Source organism: Onychostoma macrolepis, chromosome 20 (genome assembly GCF_012432095.1).
Source record: "Onychostoma macrolepis isolate SWU-2019 chromosome 20, ASM1243209v1, whole genome shotgun sequence".
Classification (NCBI taxonomy): Eukaryota; Metazoa; Chordata; class Actinopteri; order Cypriniformes; family Cyprinidae; genus Onychostoma; species Onychostoma macrolepis.
Window position 1 is genome coordinate 12370358 of NC_081174.1, and position 17605 is coordinate 12387962.

Genomic DNA, 17605 nt, shown 5'->3' on the forward strand with positions numbered 1-17605 from the left:
TGCAAAAAATCTAAATATTGAGAAAATCGCCTTTAAAGTTGTCCAAATGAATTCTTAGCGATGCATATTACCAATCAAAAATGACGTTTTGATATATTTACAGTAGGAAATTTACAAAATATCTTAATGGAACATGATCTTAACTTAAGATGTTTCTCAAGATTTCTCCTCACTGTTAATAAGCAAATGACTCAAGAGTGGAGGCTCACTTCCTCTTACCACGTTATTGAGGAGTTCCTGGATCTTCCTGTATTCGGGCGAGTCCCGTTCCAGCTTCTCTCTGTACACAACAAGCTCCTGCCGGTCCTTCAGGTCTCTGTATGTCTGAACGAACAAAACAAAGGCAGTGATTTACACTGAGAAACACTGGCACAGTGATTCGAGAAGGAACTCACATTGATGACGACGTCATGGCATTTATATTTCAGAGCCACGCTGAGCTTGAGTTCTGGGTCGTCGATGAGGTTCACATACTCCTGCAGCACCTGCAGATCATGGGAAAGCCCAGTGAAGTGCATGCTGGGATGGGCAAAGAGGAAACTGAGCAGATTTATTACAACATCGAAACCGACGTACATTTACAGGGGCGCTGTTCTTCTGCAGGATGTCCACCACTCTGTGAAAGCCAATGGGAGATCTTTTCTTGGTGTATCCTAGCCAGTTTTTGGTGTTGAACAGACTATCCACATCAAACCAGGATTTCAACTTCGCTCTTGCGCCAAGAGCTGTGAGAATATACTGCTTTTCTGAAATCTGCCACAGCAAACACGAATGGTTTAGAAACTCTTTGGCATAGACTGTTATTAAAGAGTTGCACATATGCTATTTATACTCTATTGGTCTAGACACACTTGAATGAATTGGTGTTTCTAATGACTGTAGAAACATCTAAATATGTAGCCAAATATGAAAACTATACTGTAAAAGTCATAATCAAGATGACTTTGAAGAAACTAAAGTATATGATAGTCCTGATTTGTTTTTGGTCGCTTCATAATTCACTTCCATTTGTGTTATTTCCATTTTAATGACTGATCATTGTTTTAATGACTTTCCTATTGAAAAAAAAGTAATAGTAAAGAGCGAGTTAGTGTGTCCAGACTTTTCATGGTGCTGTAAGTTAAAATAAAAATAAAACTATACAATAACATTAAATGCAAATTGAATTAAATACAAGTAATTTGATGACATATGACTGCTTATTTTACCCGGAAAGTTTTTCTAATGTTCGAAGGGCTGCTAAAGGTTCCCTGTAGAAGAGGAAAAGAGATGATTGAAATATAGATGCCCAACAATTATCTGGTGATTTAAACACTTTAAAATGTAGAAATATAAAAACCAGGTGACATTCATTTAAAAACTTTTCAAAAATCAAACAATAAAACTTGTTAGGTTTCAGATTGCAAAAAAATAGATATATTGTTATTTTTAAGTGTGACTTTTAAGTTTCTAAAAGCTCTCTGAGACTGTGGGAAATTAATACATACAAGAAAACGAATTAGTAAATGATTTATTAAATGAATCAGACAAACTAAATATAATACAATAATTATATATATTTATGTAATTACTCTGTATATACACTACTTTTCAAAAGGTTTTGGAAAGAAAGGAATACTGTTATTCAGCAGCGACAGATTAAACTGATAAAAAAAATGTCAGTAAAGACATTTCTAATATTAAATTTGAATGTTTCCATTTCAAATAAATCCTGTTTTGAACTTTGTATTCATAGAAGAATCCTAAAATGTATCATGGTTTATAAAAAATATTAAGCAGCACAAATGTTTTTAACATTGATAATAATATTTGGTTACACTTTATTTTAAGATGTCCTTGTTACAATGTAATAATACATTTAAGTACCGAGTAATATTAACATATGGTTAGGATTAGGGTTTGGCTTAGAGTTACTTGCATGTAATTATGCATAATTTATTGTTAATATAATTGTTAGTACATGTAACATATGTAACAAGGACACCATAAAATAAAGTATTCCCTAATATTTGTGACCCTGGACCACAAAACCAGTCTTAAGTGTCAATTTTCTGAAATTGTGATTTATACTTCACCTGAAAGGTGAATAAATAAGCTTTCCATTGATGTATGGCTTGTTATGATGGGACAATATTTGGCTGAGACACAACTATTTGAAAATCTGGAATCTGAGGGTGCAAAAAATCTAAATATTGAGAAAATCGCCTTTAAAGTTGTCCAAATGAATTCTTAGCGATGCATATTACCAATCAAAAATGACGTTTTGATATATTTACAGTAGGAAATTTACAAAATATCTTAATGGAACATGATCTTAACTTAACATCCTAATGATTTTTGGCATAAAAGAACAATCTATAATTTTGACCCATACAATGTATTTTTGGCTATTGCTACAAATATACCCCAGCAACTTAAGACTGGTTTTGTGGTCTAGGGTCACATTTTTTGAACTGCAAATCAGCATATTAGATTGATTTCGGAAGGATCATGTGACACTGAAGACATTTTAAAATAATTTAAAAAAAGAAAAGAGTTATTTAAATTATTATATTTCACAATATTTTATTTTTTATCCTTCCCATGGTGAGACTTTTTAAAACCAAAATCTTTCTGACTCCCAAACTTTAGAATGGTAGTGTATATTGTAATACTTGATATCATCACATTTCTAGATTACATATATTGTAATATATTCAGTTTGTCTACATAATATTTTACAATATTGTGGAGAAGTGAAGCATGAGCTCGTACCTCTGGCTCTCCGTAATGGTAAAAGCAAGAGTAGTACAATGTGGTGATGATTGGCATATTAAGGATGGATGCTTTTCTAGGGAACTTCTTAAAGATTTCTGCACCTGCCTTCTTGTCACTAGCCTATAAAAAATACAGAGAACACACAAATTAAATGAATGAATAAACCCTAACATTAGGATAATCTCTTCCGGGAGCCATTTTCTCATATCTGACAAGTACTTAGGCCTTAGGCCAACTTCACACATCCTGCGGTTGTGTCGAATATTCATCTCAGTGTTCATATTAAAAGATTTTGAAACTCACAATGTACGTGTGAAAAGCTTTGCACTGTGTCCCAGATACAACAATGCCAGTCACATTTCTGAGCTCAGCTTACTATATTTGTCAAATATTATGAACATAATGGAAAACTCAGTGAAAATGCACTACAAATTGCTTTATCAACACAATCTTGTGTGATACAAGCTGTATGAAAAAAAAAACATTACAATGGTAACTAATTTGCCATTGTTAGAAAAACAGGTCTAGGGCATCATGCAAGTTACAAAAACTATTTATATTCAGTAAATCTGTACATTTAATTACCATGTTATTAAAAGAAACTTTCAATGCAGTAATCTAGAAGTCACGTTATTTCCTGCACTGAGCGATAATAAGTAGCTGACACAGGATGTGTGGAAAAGAAAATACATGTCAAGAGTTTTAATAAATATCTAACAAGACTATATTCACATTATACAGTTGACTGATGCAAACTCAAACTCACTTGTTGATATGTGCTATTATGCCATAAGAACAAGTGAGCACACTTTTCACTTGTTTCATAATCTAAGGAAACATCTGCATGCAACACAATTCGAGAGAAACCCATCCGTCTCACCTCCCTCTGTACAGAGAGACTCGTCACCTACCATACCACCCTCAGGAAAGAGGAAGAGTGAGGCGGTGCAGAGGAAATCTCTCTTTAACGGCATGGTAAGGTGAGACAGTTTGTGTCATTTTTTTGTGACGTTAAAACACTTGTAGAGACTCAGCACTGTCATGGTGTCTTTTTCTTTAAGGTGACATTTAGGATTACATAGTTATTATGTAGTTGTAGTATATTACAGTACTACATTATCCAGTAAATTGCTTCAGTTATTCATATACTTACACTTCCAGTCAAAGGTTTTTGACACCTTTTGGTTTTCATGATCTTAAAAAACTGAAACTAAAAATTCAGGTTTTTTTTTTTTTTTTTTTTTTTAATGGATGACTTTATTGATCACTACATCATTTTCATATTTTCGTTAGTGCCATTTTGTAATTTCAATGACTTGACTATAATTTCTAAAATGTGTATAAGGGAATGATAAACAGTAGTTTAGTGGCTGGACTCCCTCACCTCTATGATTATTTGTCTCTCGAGGAGTGTATAGTGGTCTTGAACGTGAGTGGCATCGTCTTGAGAGAAAGAAAGGCTGAGAACAAACAAAGAGATCACATAGATCATTAAAGGTCAGCAGGATATGGTTCTGAACTCTCAACTGAATTCCTCTGAAAGATCTTTACCTGAGGCAACTTTTGAGGAAATCTCTTCTTCGGCCTTCATCCTTAATATTTAAGTGTTCTTTATATTGCATCAACTGTTCAAAATACAATGGAAGATCGTTTAACGTGTGTGATCAAACAGAAACATTACTACAAATGACTGAAGATTGGTATTATTTTACAATAAGGTTCCACCTGTTAATATTATGTTAACAAATGAAAACAATGAAAAATATTTTAAAGCATTTATTAATGTTTGTAAATGTTAATTCCAACATTTACTAATACATTATTAAAATCAAAAGCTGCATCTGTTAATATTATTTAATGAACCAACAGTTGCATTTTTATTAACTAACGTTAACAAAAATGAATAAATACTGTAGCAATTATATTTATTGTAAAGATTGTATTATTGTATAGTATAGACCAAAAATTGTATTAGAAAGTTCAACTTCCTCTCTTTTCACTTTCATTTAAGACAAATAATTTTAATGAATGTTCAACAGAAAAGCCATTTTCTTCCTCTTTTCACTTCTTTCTGCTGACACTAACCTTCTATGATTTAGTAAAAGTATGAACACTTTCTTTTTTTTCTACTTAAAGTGGAAGACTTGAATATAAACAACATTTTTCATCTCATCTCAGGTAACAATACTATACCAATACAAAGACAGGGAATACCAGACTGTGAAAATGATATAATTTGAACTCTCTTTCTCATAAATTAATATTTCATATAACTCTCTCTTTTAAAAATGCCATGTACTAGCACCTATTACTTTTGTAGGTATGCCTTTGTGTGGCTTCATTATCTTAAATAATGTTATCTTAACAATCAACATCCTTTTTTTTTTTTTTTATACAAGAAAAAAATATGGTACTGCTGGACATGTGTACACACGAAAGAGGAAGTGATTGCATTTCTATTAGTTAATTCTGGGCTCTCCCCTCTTCTTTAAGAAAGGACTCATGAATTGGGAGGTGCATTTTGTCAGAGCAAGACAAATTTAGTCATATGACCTGGAGATGACATTTCTATAGAAGGTTAAATACATATGGTCATGTGTGTACTGATGTGTATGCAAGCTGTGAGTATAATGACAGTTGAGTGTGTAAGTGCAGTTAGTACTTACCGCCATGTCTTCTGTCCTGCCAAGAGCCCTAAATTACAGTCAGGTGGCCAACGTGATAAAGACAGTTATTCAAATAAATCACAAACAACAAGCCAGCTCTTCAAATCAAATAAGCAATGCAAAGATATGGAGAGATGCTAACCACCCTCGCACAAAAACACTGTGGTAGACACAACTATTTTTAACATGTTTCTCACTAAGAGAGGAAGTTAAACTATATATATATATATAAACAGCAAACTTACTTCAGTAACTCAACCAAAAGCTTTTGTTCTCCCATTTCTTTTAAATAATGAACGTAATGACGCAAAGCCACATCTCTCGTCATCAACTCTCGAAAGAGGATTTCTGCAAAAATTACACACACACAAAAAAAAAAAACTTATTTCGAGAAAAAGGTAAGGAACTGGTGAGCAATGACAGATCACAATACATCTCACCTTTATTTAATGACTTTTTAAATATATCAAGACCTGCAGGAGGAAAATGTAAAAGATCAGTTAATAAGAACAAGCTGTTCCTACTGATATGAATAATCATAAGGTCATAGCAGTGCTTCCATGTGAGAGATGTGCGGCTCACAGCAGTGATGACGTTGCCATCATAAACAGAAACATTACTACAAATGACTGAAGATTGGTATTATTTTACAATAAGGTTCCACCTGTTAATATTATGTTAACAAATGAAAACAATGAAAAATATTTTAAAGCATTTATTAATGTTTGTAAAATGTTAATTCCAACATTTACTAATACATTATTAAAATCAAAAGCTGCATCTGTTAATATTATTTAATGAACCAACAGTTGCATTTTTATTAACTAACGTTAACAAAAATGAATAAATACTGTAGCAATTATATTTATTGTAAAGATTGTATTATTGTATAGTATAGACCAAAAATTGTATTAGAAAGTTCAACTTCCTCTCTTTTCACTTTCATTTAAGACAAATAATTTTAATGAATGTTCAACAGAAAAGCCATTTTCTTCCTCTTTTCACTTCTTTCTGCTGACACTAACCTTCTATGATTTAGTAAAAGTATGAACACTTTCTTTTTTTTCTACTTAAAGTGGAAGACTTGAATATAAACAACATTTTTCATCTCATCTCAGGTAACAATACTATACCAATACAAAGACAGGGAATACCAGACTGTGAAAATGATATAATTTGAACTCTCTTTCTCATAAATTAATATTTCATATAACTCTCTCTTTTAAAAATGCCATGTACTAGCACCTATTACTTTTGTAGGTATGCCTTTGTGTGGCTTCATTATCTTAAATAATGTTATCTTAACAATCAACATCCTTTTTTTTTTTTTTTATACAAGAAAAAAATATGGTACTGCTGGACATGTGTACACACGAAAGAGGAAGTGATTGCATTTCTATTAGTTAATTCTGGGCTCTCCCCTCTTCTTTAAGAAAGGACTCATGAATTGGGAGGTGCATTTTGTCAGAGCAAGACAAATTTAGTCATATGACCTGGAGATGACATTTCTATAGAAGGTTAAATACATATGGTCATGTGTGTACTGATGTGTATGCAAGCTGTGAGTATAATGACAGTTGAGTGTGTAAGTGCAGTTAGTACTTACCGCCATGTCTTCTGTCCTGCCAAGAGCCCTAAATTACAGTCAGGTGGCCAACGTGATAAAGACAGTTATTCAAATAAATCACAAACAACAAGCCAGCTCTTCAAATCAAATAAGCAATGCAAAGATATGGAGAGATGCTAACCACCGCACAAAAACACTGTGGTAGACACAACTATTTTTAACATGTTTCTCACTAAGAGAGGAAGTTAAACTATATATATATATATAAACAGCAAACTTACTTCAGTAACTCAACCAAAAGCTTTTGTTCTCCCATTTCTTTTAAATAATGAACGTAATGACGCAAAGCCACATCTCTCGTCATCAACTCTCGAAAGAGGATTTCTGCAAAAATTACACACACACAAAAAAAAAAAACTTATTTCGAGAAAAAGGTAAGGAACTGGTGAGCAATGACAGATCACAATACATCTCACCTTTATTTAATGACTTTTTTAAATATATCAAGACCTGCAGGAGGAAAATGTAAAAGATCAGTTAATAAGAACAAGCTGTTCCTACTGATATGAATAATCATAAGGTCATAGCAGTGCTTCCATGTGAGAGATGTGCGGCTCACAGCAGTGATGACGTTGCCATCATAAACAGCAACTGCTTCATCTAGCAGCAGAAGTTTGTCTTGCAGAGAGCGGAACTTTTCTAGGGAAAATGCCTGTAAAAGAAATGTTTTAATTAGATGAGAAAAGCATATTTTTCCATTTACAGCCATTCAAAAGTAGCCATATATTCTTATGAAATCCTTCTTGCAAGCAACATGTATAACATGTGACTAATATTTCGTTATACGACAGCAGATATTTTACCAGTGTGTGGATATTTTAAAAACGTGAAATGGAAAGAAAGAGGCTTGCACCTACTGCTATTGAGAAATAAGCAAATGGCTTCATTCTGCTATATCAGACCTCCTGACTTCACCATATCTAGTATTTATCAGTAAAAATACTTTCTATATAAAGCTCATCGCTGCCCCCTACCCGTCCTTTCTGCATTCTCCTCACGGTTTCCTCAGGACTCAGGTCACTGACAAAATCCTACGGCGTTTAGAAAACAAATAAAAAAATCTTAAAGTACACAGTTCAAACTTTTGGCCAAACATACACTACCATTCAAAAGTCTGGGCTCGGTGAGTTTATTTTCTGGGAGAAAATTATACTTTAATTGAGCACGGATGCATTAAACTAGAGAAATTGTAAAATGTTACATTTTCAAATAAAGGCCGTTCTTTTAAACATTGCATCCATTAAACAATTTTGGGGGGGAGTGTATCAGTTTCCACAAAAATATTATGTGGCATAACTGTTTTTAACATTGATAATAAGAAATGTTCCTTAAGCATCAAATCAGCACATTAGACTGATTTGAAGGATCATGTGACACTGAAGACGGGAGTAATGATGCTTGAAATTAAGCTTTGCCATCACAGGAATAAATAATATTTTAAAATATATTAAAATACAAAACAATCATTTTAAATTGTAAAAATATTTTACAATATTACTATTTTACTGTATTTTTGCTCAACAAAATTTGAAGAACTTTGAAGAACAAAAACATTAAAAATCGTAACCCCAAATGTTTGAACAGTGGTGTAAACATGTCCATGTGTATTACCTTTCCATCTGACTTGGGCTTTCTCAACTCAGGTGCATATGTTCTAACAGATGTGTCGCTAAAAGCTAGAAAAGAGCGAACAAACACACTTAATTCAAACAAATGAGAATACAGAACTAAATCATTCTAAATGCTTCTATGACTTGAACTTACACTCGGATAAGGACTGGAAAGGTTTACTCTTTGCTGAAGGAATATAAACAGAATCAGATTGGTGAGTCTAAAACGATTGAACTAAAACGTTCAAGAACTCTTCACTAATGATTACCTTTAAACAGGGAGCTCAGAGAGTATCCAGACCCCTGTTTGGACAGTGACGGAGTGGTGTCTATTTTGGGAAAGCTCTGCTCGCTGCCTGAGCGGATACTGGAGGCGGTTTCCTTCACCGACCAAGAGATGCCTACACACAAACAAAAACTGATGAGCATCCAGATGAAGGGCAGACCGTAAAAACACTAACATACATCAGAGAAAGGACTACATACTTCCCACAGGTTCCCCACTCCAGCTGACTCTCTCAACATCATCCTCATCATCATCATCATCATCATCATCCACCAGGATGCTGTTCACGGCCCGCTTGGATTCTTTCAGCTGGGAAATAACAACACAACTTAGTCACAGCTTTTTAAACTGAGGGCCACACAGTGGTTCTAGAGAAAATGTGCGGACAATGTGAGCTATATACAGTGCCCTCCACTAATATTGGCACCCTTGATAAATATGAGCAAATGCGGCTGTGAAAAATTCACAAAATTTGAACCTATCATTGAAGTAAAACAATTGAAAGTGGGGAGAAAATCTCATGTTGAAATAAATGTTTTTTCTCCAATGAATGTTGGCCACAATTATTGGCACCCCTAGAAATACTTATGAGTAAAATATCTCTGAAGTATATTCCCATTCATATTTACATTTTTTAGCACACCAGGGTGACTAGGAGCATGAAATTATCCAGCCATGACTTACTGTTTCACAGGATTATAAATATGAGGAACACAGAGGCCAAATTCCCTTAATCATCCATCACAAGGAGTAAAACCTAAGATTATAGTTCTGATGTGAAGAGCAAGATTGTTGAGCATCACAAAATAGAAAGTGGCTGTAAGAAAAGAGTTAAAGCATTGAAAATCCCCATTTCCACCATCAGGGTAATAATTAAGAGGTTCCAATCAACTAAAGATGTTAAAAATCTCCAAGGACCACAGCTGGAGAATTGTAGAGATTAGTTGACTCTCGGGGTCAGGAACCGCAAAAAAATATATATACAGGTGCATCTCAATAAATTAGAATGTCGTGGAAAAGTTCATTTATTTCAGTAATTCAACTCAAATTGTGAAACTCGTGTATTAAATAATTCAATGCACACAGACTGAAGTAGTTTAAGTCTTTGGTTCTTTTAATTATGAGGATTTTGGCTCACATTTAACAAAAACCCACCAATTCACTATCTCAACAATGCAATTCAAGAATTTGGGTCAACTTCACAAGGAATGGACTGAGGCTGGGGTCAAGGCATCAAGAGCCACCACACACAGACGTGTCAAGGAATTTGGCTACAGTTGTCGTATTCCTCTTGTTAAGCCACTCCTGAACCACAGACAACGTCAGAGGTGTCTTACCTGGGCTTAAATAGATACCCAGTGGTCCAAAGTCCTCTTTTCAGATAAGAGCAAGTTTTGCATTTCATTTGGAAACCAAGGTCCTAGAGTCTGGAGGAAGGGTGGAGAAGCTCATAGCCCAAGTTGCTTGAAGTCCAGTGTTAAGTTTCCACAGTCTGTGATGATTTGGGGTGCAATGTCATCTGCTGGTATTGGTCCATTGTGGTTTTTGAAAACCAAAGTCACTGCAGCCGTTTACCAAGAAATTTTGGAGCACTTCATGCTTCCTTCCGCTGACCAGCTTTTTAAAGATGCTGATTTCATTTTCCAGCAGGATTTGGCAAAAGCACCAAAAGTTGGTTAAATGACCATGGTGTTGGTGTGCTTGACTGGCCAGCAAACTCACCAGACTTGAACCCCATATCTATGGGGTATTGTCAAGAGGAAAATGAGAAACAAGAGACCAAAAAATGCAGATGAGCTGAAGGCCACTGTCAAAGAAACCTGGGCTTCCATACCACCTCAGCAGTGCCACAAACTGATCACCTCCATGCCACGCCGAATTGAGGCAGTAATTAAAGCAAAAGGAGCCCCTACCAAGTATTGAGTACATATACAGTAAATGAACATACTTTCCAGAAGGCCAACAATTCACTAAAAATGTTTTTTTTTATTGGTCTTATGAAGTATTCTAATTTGTTGAGATAGTGAATTGGTGGGTTTTTGTTAAATGTGAGCCTAAATCCTCATAATTAAAAGAACCAAAGACTTAAACTACTTCAGTCTGTGTGCACTGAATTTATTTAATACACGAGTTTCACAATTTGAGTTGAATTACTGAAATAAATGAACTTTTCCACGACATTCTAATTTATTGAGATGCACCTGTATATCAAACAGCCCCTACATCACAACATGTTGTTCGGGAGGGTTTCAAGGAAAATTCTCCTCACTCATCCAAAAACAAACTCCAGCATATTCAGTTATCAGACACGACTGGAACTTCAATTGGGACTGGTTTCTATGGTCAGATGAAACTGAAAAAAAGAGCTTTTTGGCAGCAAACCCACCAGATGAGTTTAGTACAAACAGGGATAAAAAAAAAAAAGTACGGTTAAATATACTGCTGTATTTTTGATGTTGTGGGCCTGTTTTTCTGCTGGAGGTCCTGGACATCTTATTCAGATGCATGGCATCATGGATTCTATCAAATACCAACAGATCAAATCAAAAACTGATTGCCTCTGTTAGAAATCTTATAAAGGACCATGTTTGGATCTTCCACCAGGACAACAATGAAATCCAAAACAAACATCAAAATAAACACAAAAATAGGTCACTGAGAACAAAATGAATCTTTTACCATGGCTGTCCCAGTCCTCTGACATGAACCTTACAGAAAATAAGTGGGTGAACTGAAGAGAGGAAGTACTAACATGGAGCTGTGAATCTGAAGGATCTGGAGAGATTCTGTATGAAGAAAATGGTCTCTGATCTCTTGTCAGGTGTTCTACAAACTCTTCAGGCATTATAGGAGAAAACTGCAATAATTGGGTGCCAATAATTGTGGCCAACATAAACTAGAGGAAGCATTTATTTCAGAATGAGATTTTCCCCCAACTTTCAATTGTTTAAGGATAGGTTGGAATTTTGTGAATTTTTTGAATGAAAGATAAAAAGGACAAACAATGCTGATTTATTTTCACAGCCGCCTTTGCTCATATTTGCCAAGGGTGCCAATATTAGTGGAGGGTACTGTGTATACATATATATATATATATATATATATATATATAGTGTATCTCACAGAAGTGAGTACCCCCTCACATTTTTGTAAATATTTTATTATATCTTTTCATGTGAAAACACTGAAGAAATGATACTTTGCTACAGTGTAAAGTAGTGAGTGTACAGCTTGTATAACAGTGTAAATTTGCTGTCCCCTCAAAATAACTCAACACACAATTTGGACATTTTCACTTAGGGGTGTACTCACTTTTGTGGCCATCGGTTTAGACATTAATGGCTGTGTGTTGAGTTATTTTGAGGGAACAGCAAATTTACACTGTTATACAAGCTGTACACTACTTTACACTGTAGCAAAGTGTCATTTCTTCAGTGTTTTCACATGAAAATATATAATAAAATATTTACAAAAGTGTGAGGGGCGTACTCACTTCTGTGAGATACTGTAAATATACACAATACATATTGTACAAAGAATATTGACTGTAAGAATTATGGGTCTCCAATCTTTCCTTTCTTGCTATGTACATAAAGAATGTTTAGAAACAGGCCTATGTGTTGTATCTTTCAAAAGAATTTTTCTTTTTTTTCCAATGTCTCCTTTAATTTAGACAGTTTAATTTAATTCCTTTAATTTACTATTTTCTGTAAAGCTGCTGCTTAAAAATATACAAAACAACTGACCTGATTTGAAAAAAAAAAAAAAAACGTCCCTTATGTTCTAATACAAATTGTATTGTTAATTAAATACAACACGCAAATATTTTGCTTTGGATCCATTCTAACAAAAAGCAAACTATTTCATTTCGGGAAGAAGACGTTGTCTTCATAATATTTAACCATATAATATGGTTTTAGGGCTGAATGGACCATAAAGTCCAGTTATTCTCTTGAGGTAAACGGGCGTGGACTGCATAGAGCTCAATAGAAACACAATGAACTTACCCGTGAAAACTCATCGTCATCATCATCAAATGTGAACGCTTTAAATTTGGAGCTGTTCCAGTACTCATCATCCTCTGGTTTGGCTCGTGACATCTGAAAAACACACACAATTCAGACTAGCAGTAAACAGTGGGCTGCAGGTCCCTTAATGTGCTTCATCTGATCGGTCCCAGAAGCTCTCAGCTACAGGACACATCCCAGTGAACATGTCACTCCATTCAGGCAAAGAGTATAGAACTCAGGTGAATCTTTATTTAGCAAAATATGCTGCTGTCATCTTAAACTGCCACTATGGCATTCGAGTTTCGCTAAGACTGTAATTTGTAAGAAGTATGTATTTCATACGCATCGATATTATTTTGCTGCTTGGACCATGACTAACAAAAACAGCAACATGATTTTATAACAACGCTATAACAGACTTACCTTCGAAATATTACAGTGAAAATCGACTCATGAAACGTCAGACTTCTTTCCTACTACTTCCTGTTTCTAACACGTCGCCAAAATAAAAGCCCTATAAACGGTGTTTTTTCTTTCCTGCTGATATTTTAGATATGCTATATAGTATGTATTACAAATTAGTCAATAGCGAATTAACGTTAGTTATATAATAAAAAATAAAACTAATGTAAAAACGCAACTTTTTTAAACAAATATTATCTTTTACATTACACACTTGTTTTCAGATATTATAACTGGCTATTTTTCTCTCAATAATTCATGCCCTGCCTTTAAAACGAAATTGTAATATTTTATTTTTTATTTAATATTTATATAAGTTTAAATATATAGTCCTTTACACTTTATGCTGCTCATTTCCCTCTGCATCTGTCTCTATTTTATTTTGTATATTCAAATCTAATATTTATAAAGTATTGTATTGTATGTTGGTAGTTAACTAATGAAATACAGCGTCATCCCAAAGATTTCGTTATTGCAATTAAAGTCATACCAATGTATCAAATAGTCAAATAATATACTCCAGTTCTTGACCAATAATAGAAAATAAACAGCTAGAAGCAAACTGTTTTGCACCCATTAAGAGATAAAAATTAGTTTTGTTTAAAAAAAAAAAAAAAGTCATTGATCATTCTCAAATAATTACTTAAATTTAAAATAGAAACTGTTCTAAAATGTAATTGAACTTGAAGGTTTATGAAATTCATAGAAAAAACCCCGCCAAAAGAACATACATTTTAAAAACACTGGTATTTACCCTTAACCGTCAGTCTTTTCAGCAGTTATTCCCATAAGAAGTGTACACAGTTCATTTTGACTCAAAATGCCCCAAAATTCTTTCCATGTAGATACAAATGAATATAAGAGCATTTCCCCAAAACACACAAATTCAACAAAAAAAGCACAACAGGTACTCTTTTATTGTTTGTTCAAATTTATGTGGCTAACAAGTCAATAATTACAAAGATTTCAACCTGTGATTCTTTTTTTTTTTTCTTTTAAAGTAAAAGCAGTAGTGTTCCGAGGATAAACTTCCATCTGATGAAGCGGACAAGTGAAGTATGGGGGAGAAAAAGGAGGTACAGGAAAAACCATTCACACAAAATCATTTCCTTAGACTAAAAACGTGTGCAAGTGTCTTACAGTGTTTCAGAAGGGCGGGGAAAAACAATACTTTACCGTCAGCCTCGTCAAAACCACTGAAATGCTTTAGCGGACAGTTTATTATGGAAACGAAAGTTGGCACTGAAGGCACACTCGAGTGATAATGGATATGCCGGCCATGCCTGCGGATCTTAAGCATGTCAACAAACAAACTCACATCAGCGTCCTGATAGGAGTCTTTTTAACAGTGACGGTCCCACATGGCTGCTCGCATGTGTCAAACATCATAAACCAGAATCAGAGCATGGCTATGGTGAGATAACCTTATCACATATATACTTTTTAACTTTCATTTTTAAATAGAGCACACAAAGCAGCAGTAGCAGCTTAAGAGGAACTACTGAAATCCTATGAATAGTTGTAGCTGTGTGCCGTTCTCCTTTGTATTTTTATTAAAACACTTATCTATATGTAAAGTCTTCCTTTTTGTTGCTTTCTTTTTTGTGATAAGCTGAACTAGATATCTTCGTGGGAAACATCTATGTTAAAACATGAATATTATAAAGGCTGGTTTAAATGCAGAACTTGAGAGAGAAAGAGAAATTACATAACAATAAAAGTGCCCTCTGGTTTGGCTTTAAACCCCCGAAGTCTCTTGTCACTGATCTATTGCTCATATGAGACGTTTCATCATGTTTCTGGTCCAAGAATATCCAAGTTCTATATCGTCCTCGGTTTCTTTCTTCCCGATACGCTCCTCTCTTCGGCCCCCTTGATGAATGTTCCTGATAATATACATTTAAAAACAGCATAAGAAGTCTCTTTTCCCATCAATTCGGTACTTTGAAGGGAAGCTAAGAATCCAGAAGCAATTCTGACACAGCAGATGTAATGCATGTTCATTTACTAAAGTAAATAATAATAATTAAAAAAAACAAAAACAAAAAAAAACTTGCAGGAGCATGGCATGATATTCAGATTTAAAATAAAATAAAAGTCCATCATACTGCTAATCTGACCCAGCTAGTGTAATACCATAACATTTCCACCAGGGGGCAGGCTTTAATCTTTTTCTTTTCTTTTGGTGGCTTCGCCCGTGCCTGTCAGCACACACCCAGCAGGCTGCCCTTGTGGCGACCCAGCAGCAGGATTTGGGGTAAACCTTTGGCCCTTGTGGTGGATGAGCAGGTGACTTTTTATAAGAGTCTTGGCACTTCTTAGTGAGTCCTAGCAGAGCGGATGGATATGGGAGGGTGTGTCTAGGGTGTTCGCAGGGTGAAAAAACAGGGAGCTGTCCGTTTTCAGCCGTCCAGGGATTGATCCAGGCTGTCCAGAGTGAGCTGACTGCGGTGGGGAGAGTTGGGGCTCGGGGGGCTGCTGGGGTTGGAGCTGTTGGAGGGGGTGGAATGCTTGGTTGAGTCAGAGTCGGGCTGCAAGGATAAAGAAACAATTAACAGATCAGTTGCTTGTTGTCTAGTTGGTTTTTACATTTTTGCACAGTATACATGCATTTAGGCCCAAGTGAGTGTTTACAGCAGTATTATTATCATTAAATAAAACAATTGTTTTCAGCAACTGAAAGCTAAAATAAAATGTAAATATTATTGAAAAACTGAAATAAGTTCAAGATGAAGTATTATGATTACTAAAAAAAAATAGAATTTAAAAAAGACAAATGTATTAAATCTTTAAAATTGTTAAAGTATTAAGATAAACATACATAAAACTGAAATAAAAAAGATAAATAGTAAAGCTGAATATTGAGGAAAACAAAAAGAAGAGAAAAGCACATCAAATAACTAAATTTTAAACTAAAATAAAGTTTAAGTATTAATATTACTAAAACTGAAATAAAATAAAAAAAAGTTACATTTAAATTTGGGGAGGGGGGAAGCAATAAATTTACTTTGTAAATAAAAATTTATGAATTAAAATGAATACTAAAAAAAAAAAAAAAAAGAAAAGCTAATTCAAAATACTAATATATAAATAATACAAAAAAAAAAGATTGACAGCTAAACAGGAAAAAAACAAAAAAAAACATACAATTACTAAATCTTACATTAAAATGAAAACTGATATAATTGATAAATATTAATAAATGATATAATATACTTTGAAATACTAAAATAATTTTATATAACTAAAATAACACTAGTTTACAGCTTTAGCAGGTTTTACTATGAGAACTGGGGCAGTTATTACGGACCACAAAATCAGGACACAAGAAAACTCCTCTAACCATCCATCATGCATCTCAAGAAGCCTTCAAAATGTGGGGCGAATGAAATAAAACCATATTTGACATCCCGGGGGAGGTCATTAAGGTAGATGATAGATGTTGTTACCTCTCTCTCGAAGTCTTGATCTTGATCAGAAATACTGCGAGATGACCCTGCTCCTCCAAAATCTCCACCTCCTTTAAAGAATGTATACATTTCAGGCATTTAGACAATTTTAGGTGTGTATCAGCTTGTCTGTGTGTTTAAAGGAACGGCACCCACCTGAGGCAGTGCGGGTGATGTGGGTCTTACTCCTCTGTTGCCGTGAGATGCTGGACAGAGGCCGGGGCTTGTCTTTAGATAGGTCGTCCTGAGAAGAGGGCATCACACTCTGCAGCAGAGGAACAAGTCGTCAGACACACATATAGAGCACACCACAGTTATGCACTTGTGTAATAAGAGGCATGTACACACACTTTCTAGACTTTCTTTTAAACTATTGTTAGAACAAACATTTGTTTTGGGTAATATTTTTCATGCACAAATTATTTATTTATTTGCTTTCTATAAACCCGAGAATACAACATTTTGTCTTTTTTTCCCACGGAATGTTTTGGATTAATTATGTGTCAACCTCAATCAACAGCATTTTTGAGCATTATTTTGAATAGAGGTGTCACAATATACCGGTGTTGACAATAATCGTGATGTCTTAAATTTTTTTTTAATATTGATATGTTAGGACTACATACGATAGTATCACAAATAACGCAGCTAGCTGCCACTCCAACACACACGAAAAAACAAAACAAAAAATAAAAAAGACAACGATGCAGTGTTTTTATTGTTAGCCACAAGTATTTA

General features: G+C 34.4%; 2 protein-coding genes across 5 annotated transcripts in view; both read right to left on the minus strand.

Annotated features, from left to right (window-relative positions):
- Positions 1–156: 156 nt before the first annotated feature.
- Positions 157–13478, minus strand: vipas39 (VPS33B interacting protein, apical-basolateral polarity regulator, spe-39 homolog). The gene is made up of 18 exons (XM_058754952.1): positions 13380–13478; positions 12954–13046; positions 9147–9255; positions 8930–9061; positions 8815–8847; positions 8662–8726; positions 8025–8081; positions 7610–7702; positions 7467–7500; positions 7272–7374; positions 7030–7057; positions 4309–4382; positions 4142–4217; positions 2755–2877; positions 1209–1250; positions 577–753; positions 396–485; positions 157–324 (listed from the first exon to the last, which is right to left on the minus strand). The coding sequence occupies exons 2-18, from the start codon at positions 13044–13046 to the stop codon at positions 157–159; spliced, it is 1497 nt and encodes a 498-aa protein (XP_058610935.1). The 5' UTR covers positions 13380–13478.
- An 838-nt stretch (positions 13479–14316) lies between these two features.
- Positions 14317–17605, minus strand: part of cdc42bpb (CDC42 binding protein kinase beta (DMPK-like)) — a 73965-nt gene continuing 70676 nt past the window's right edge. For all 4 annotated transcript variants that reach the window (XM_058755063.1, XM_058755062.1, XM_058755064.1 and 1 more), the window contains 3 exons: positions 17024–17132; positions 16868–16938; positions 14317–15949 (listed from right to left, as the gene is read on the minus strand). In XM_058755063.1, the coding sequence (XP_058611046.1) occupies positions 15821–15949; positions 16868–16938; positions 17024–17132 (309 nt within the window). In that variant the 3' untranslated portion in view covers positions 14317–15820. The remainder of the gene's footprint in view (positions 15950–16867; positions 16939–17023; positions 17133–17605) is intronic.

What these genes read in the sequence shown, in the direction of transcription:
- vipas39 (XM_058754952.1), bottom strand. Translation starts at nt 13,046, where the DNA reads ATGTCACGAGCCAAACCAGAGGATGATGAGTACTGGAACAGCTCCAAA. An exon ending in TCTGAGCTCCCTGTTTAAAG is followed by an intron (nt 8,848 to 8,929) that starts GTAATCATTAGT and finishes ATATTCCTTCAG; the next exon opens with CAAAGAGTAAACCTTTCCAG. An exon ending in GCAGGACAGAAGACATGGCG is followed by an intron (nt 4,383 to 7,029) that starts GTAAGTACTAAC and finishes TATTTTGAACAG; the next exon opens with TTGATGCAATATAAAGAACA.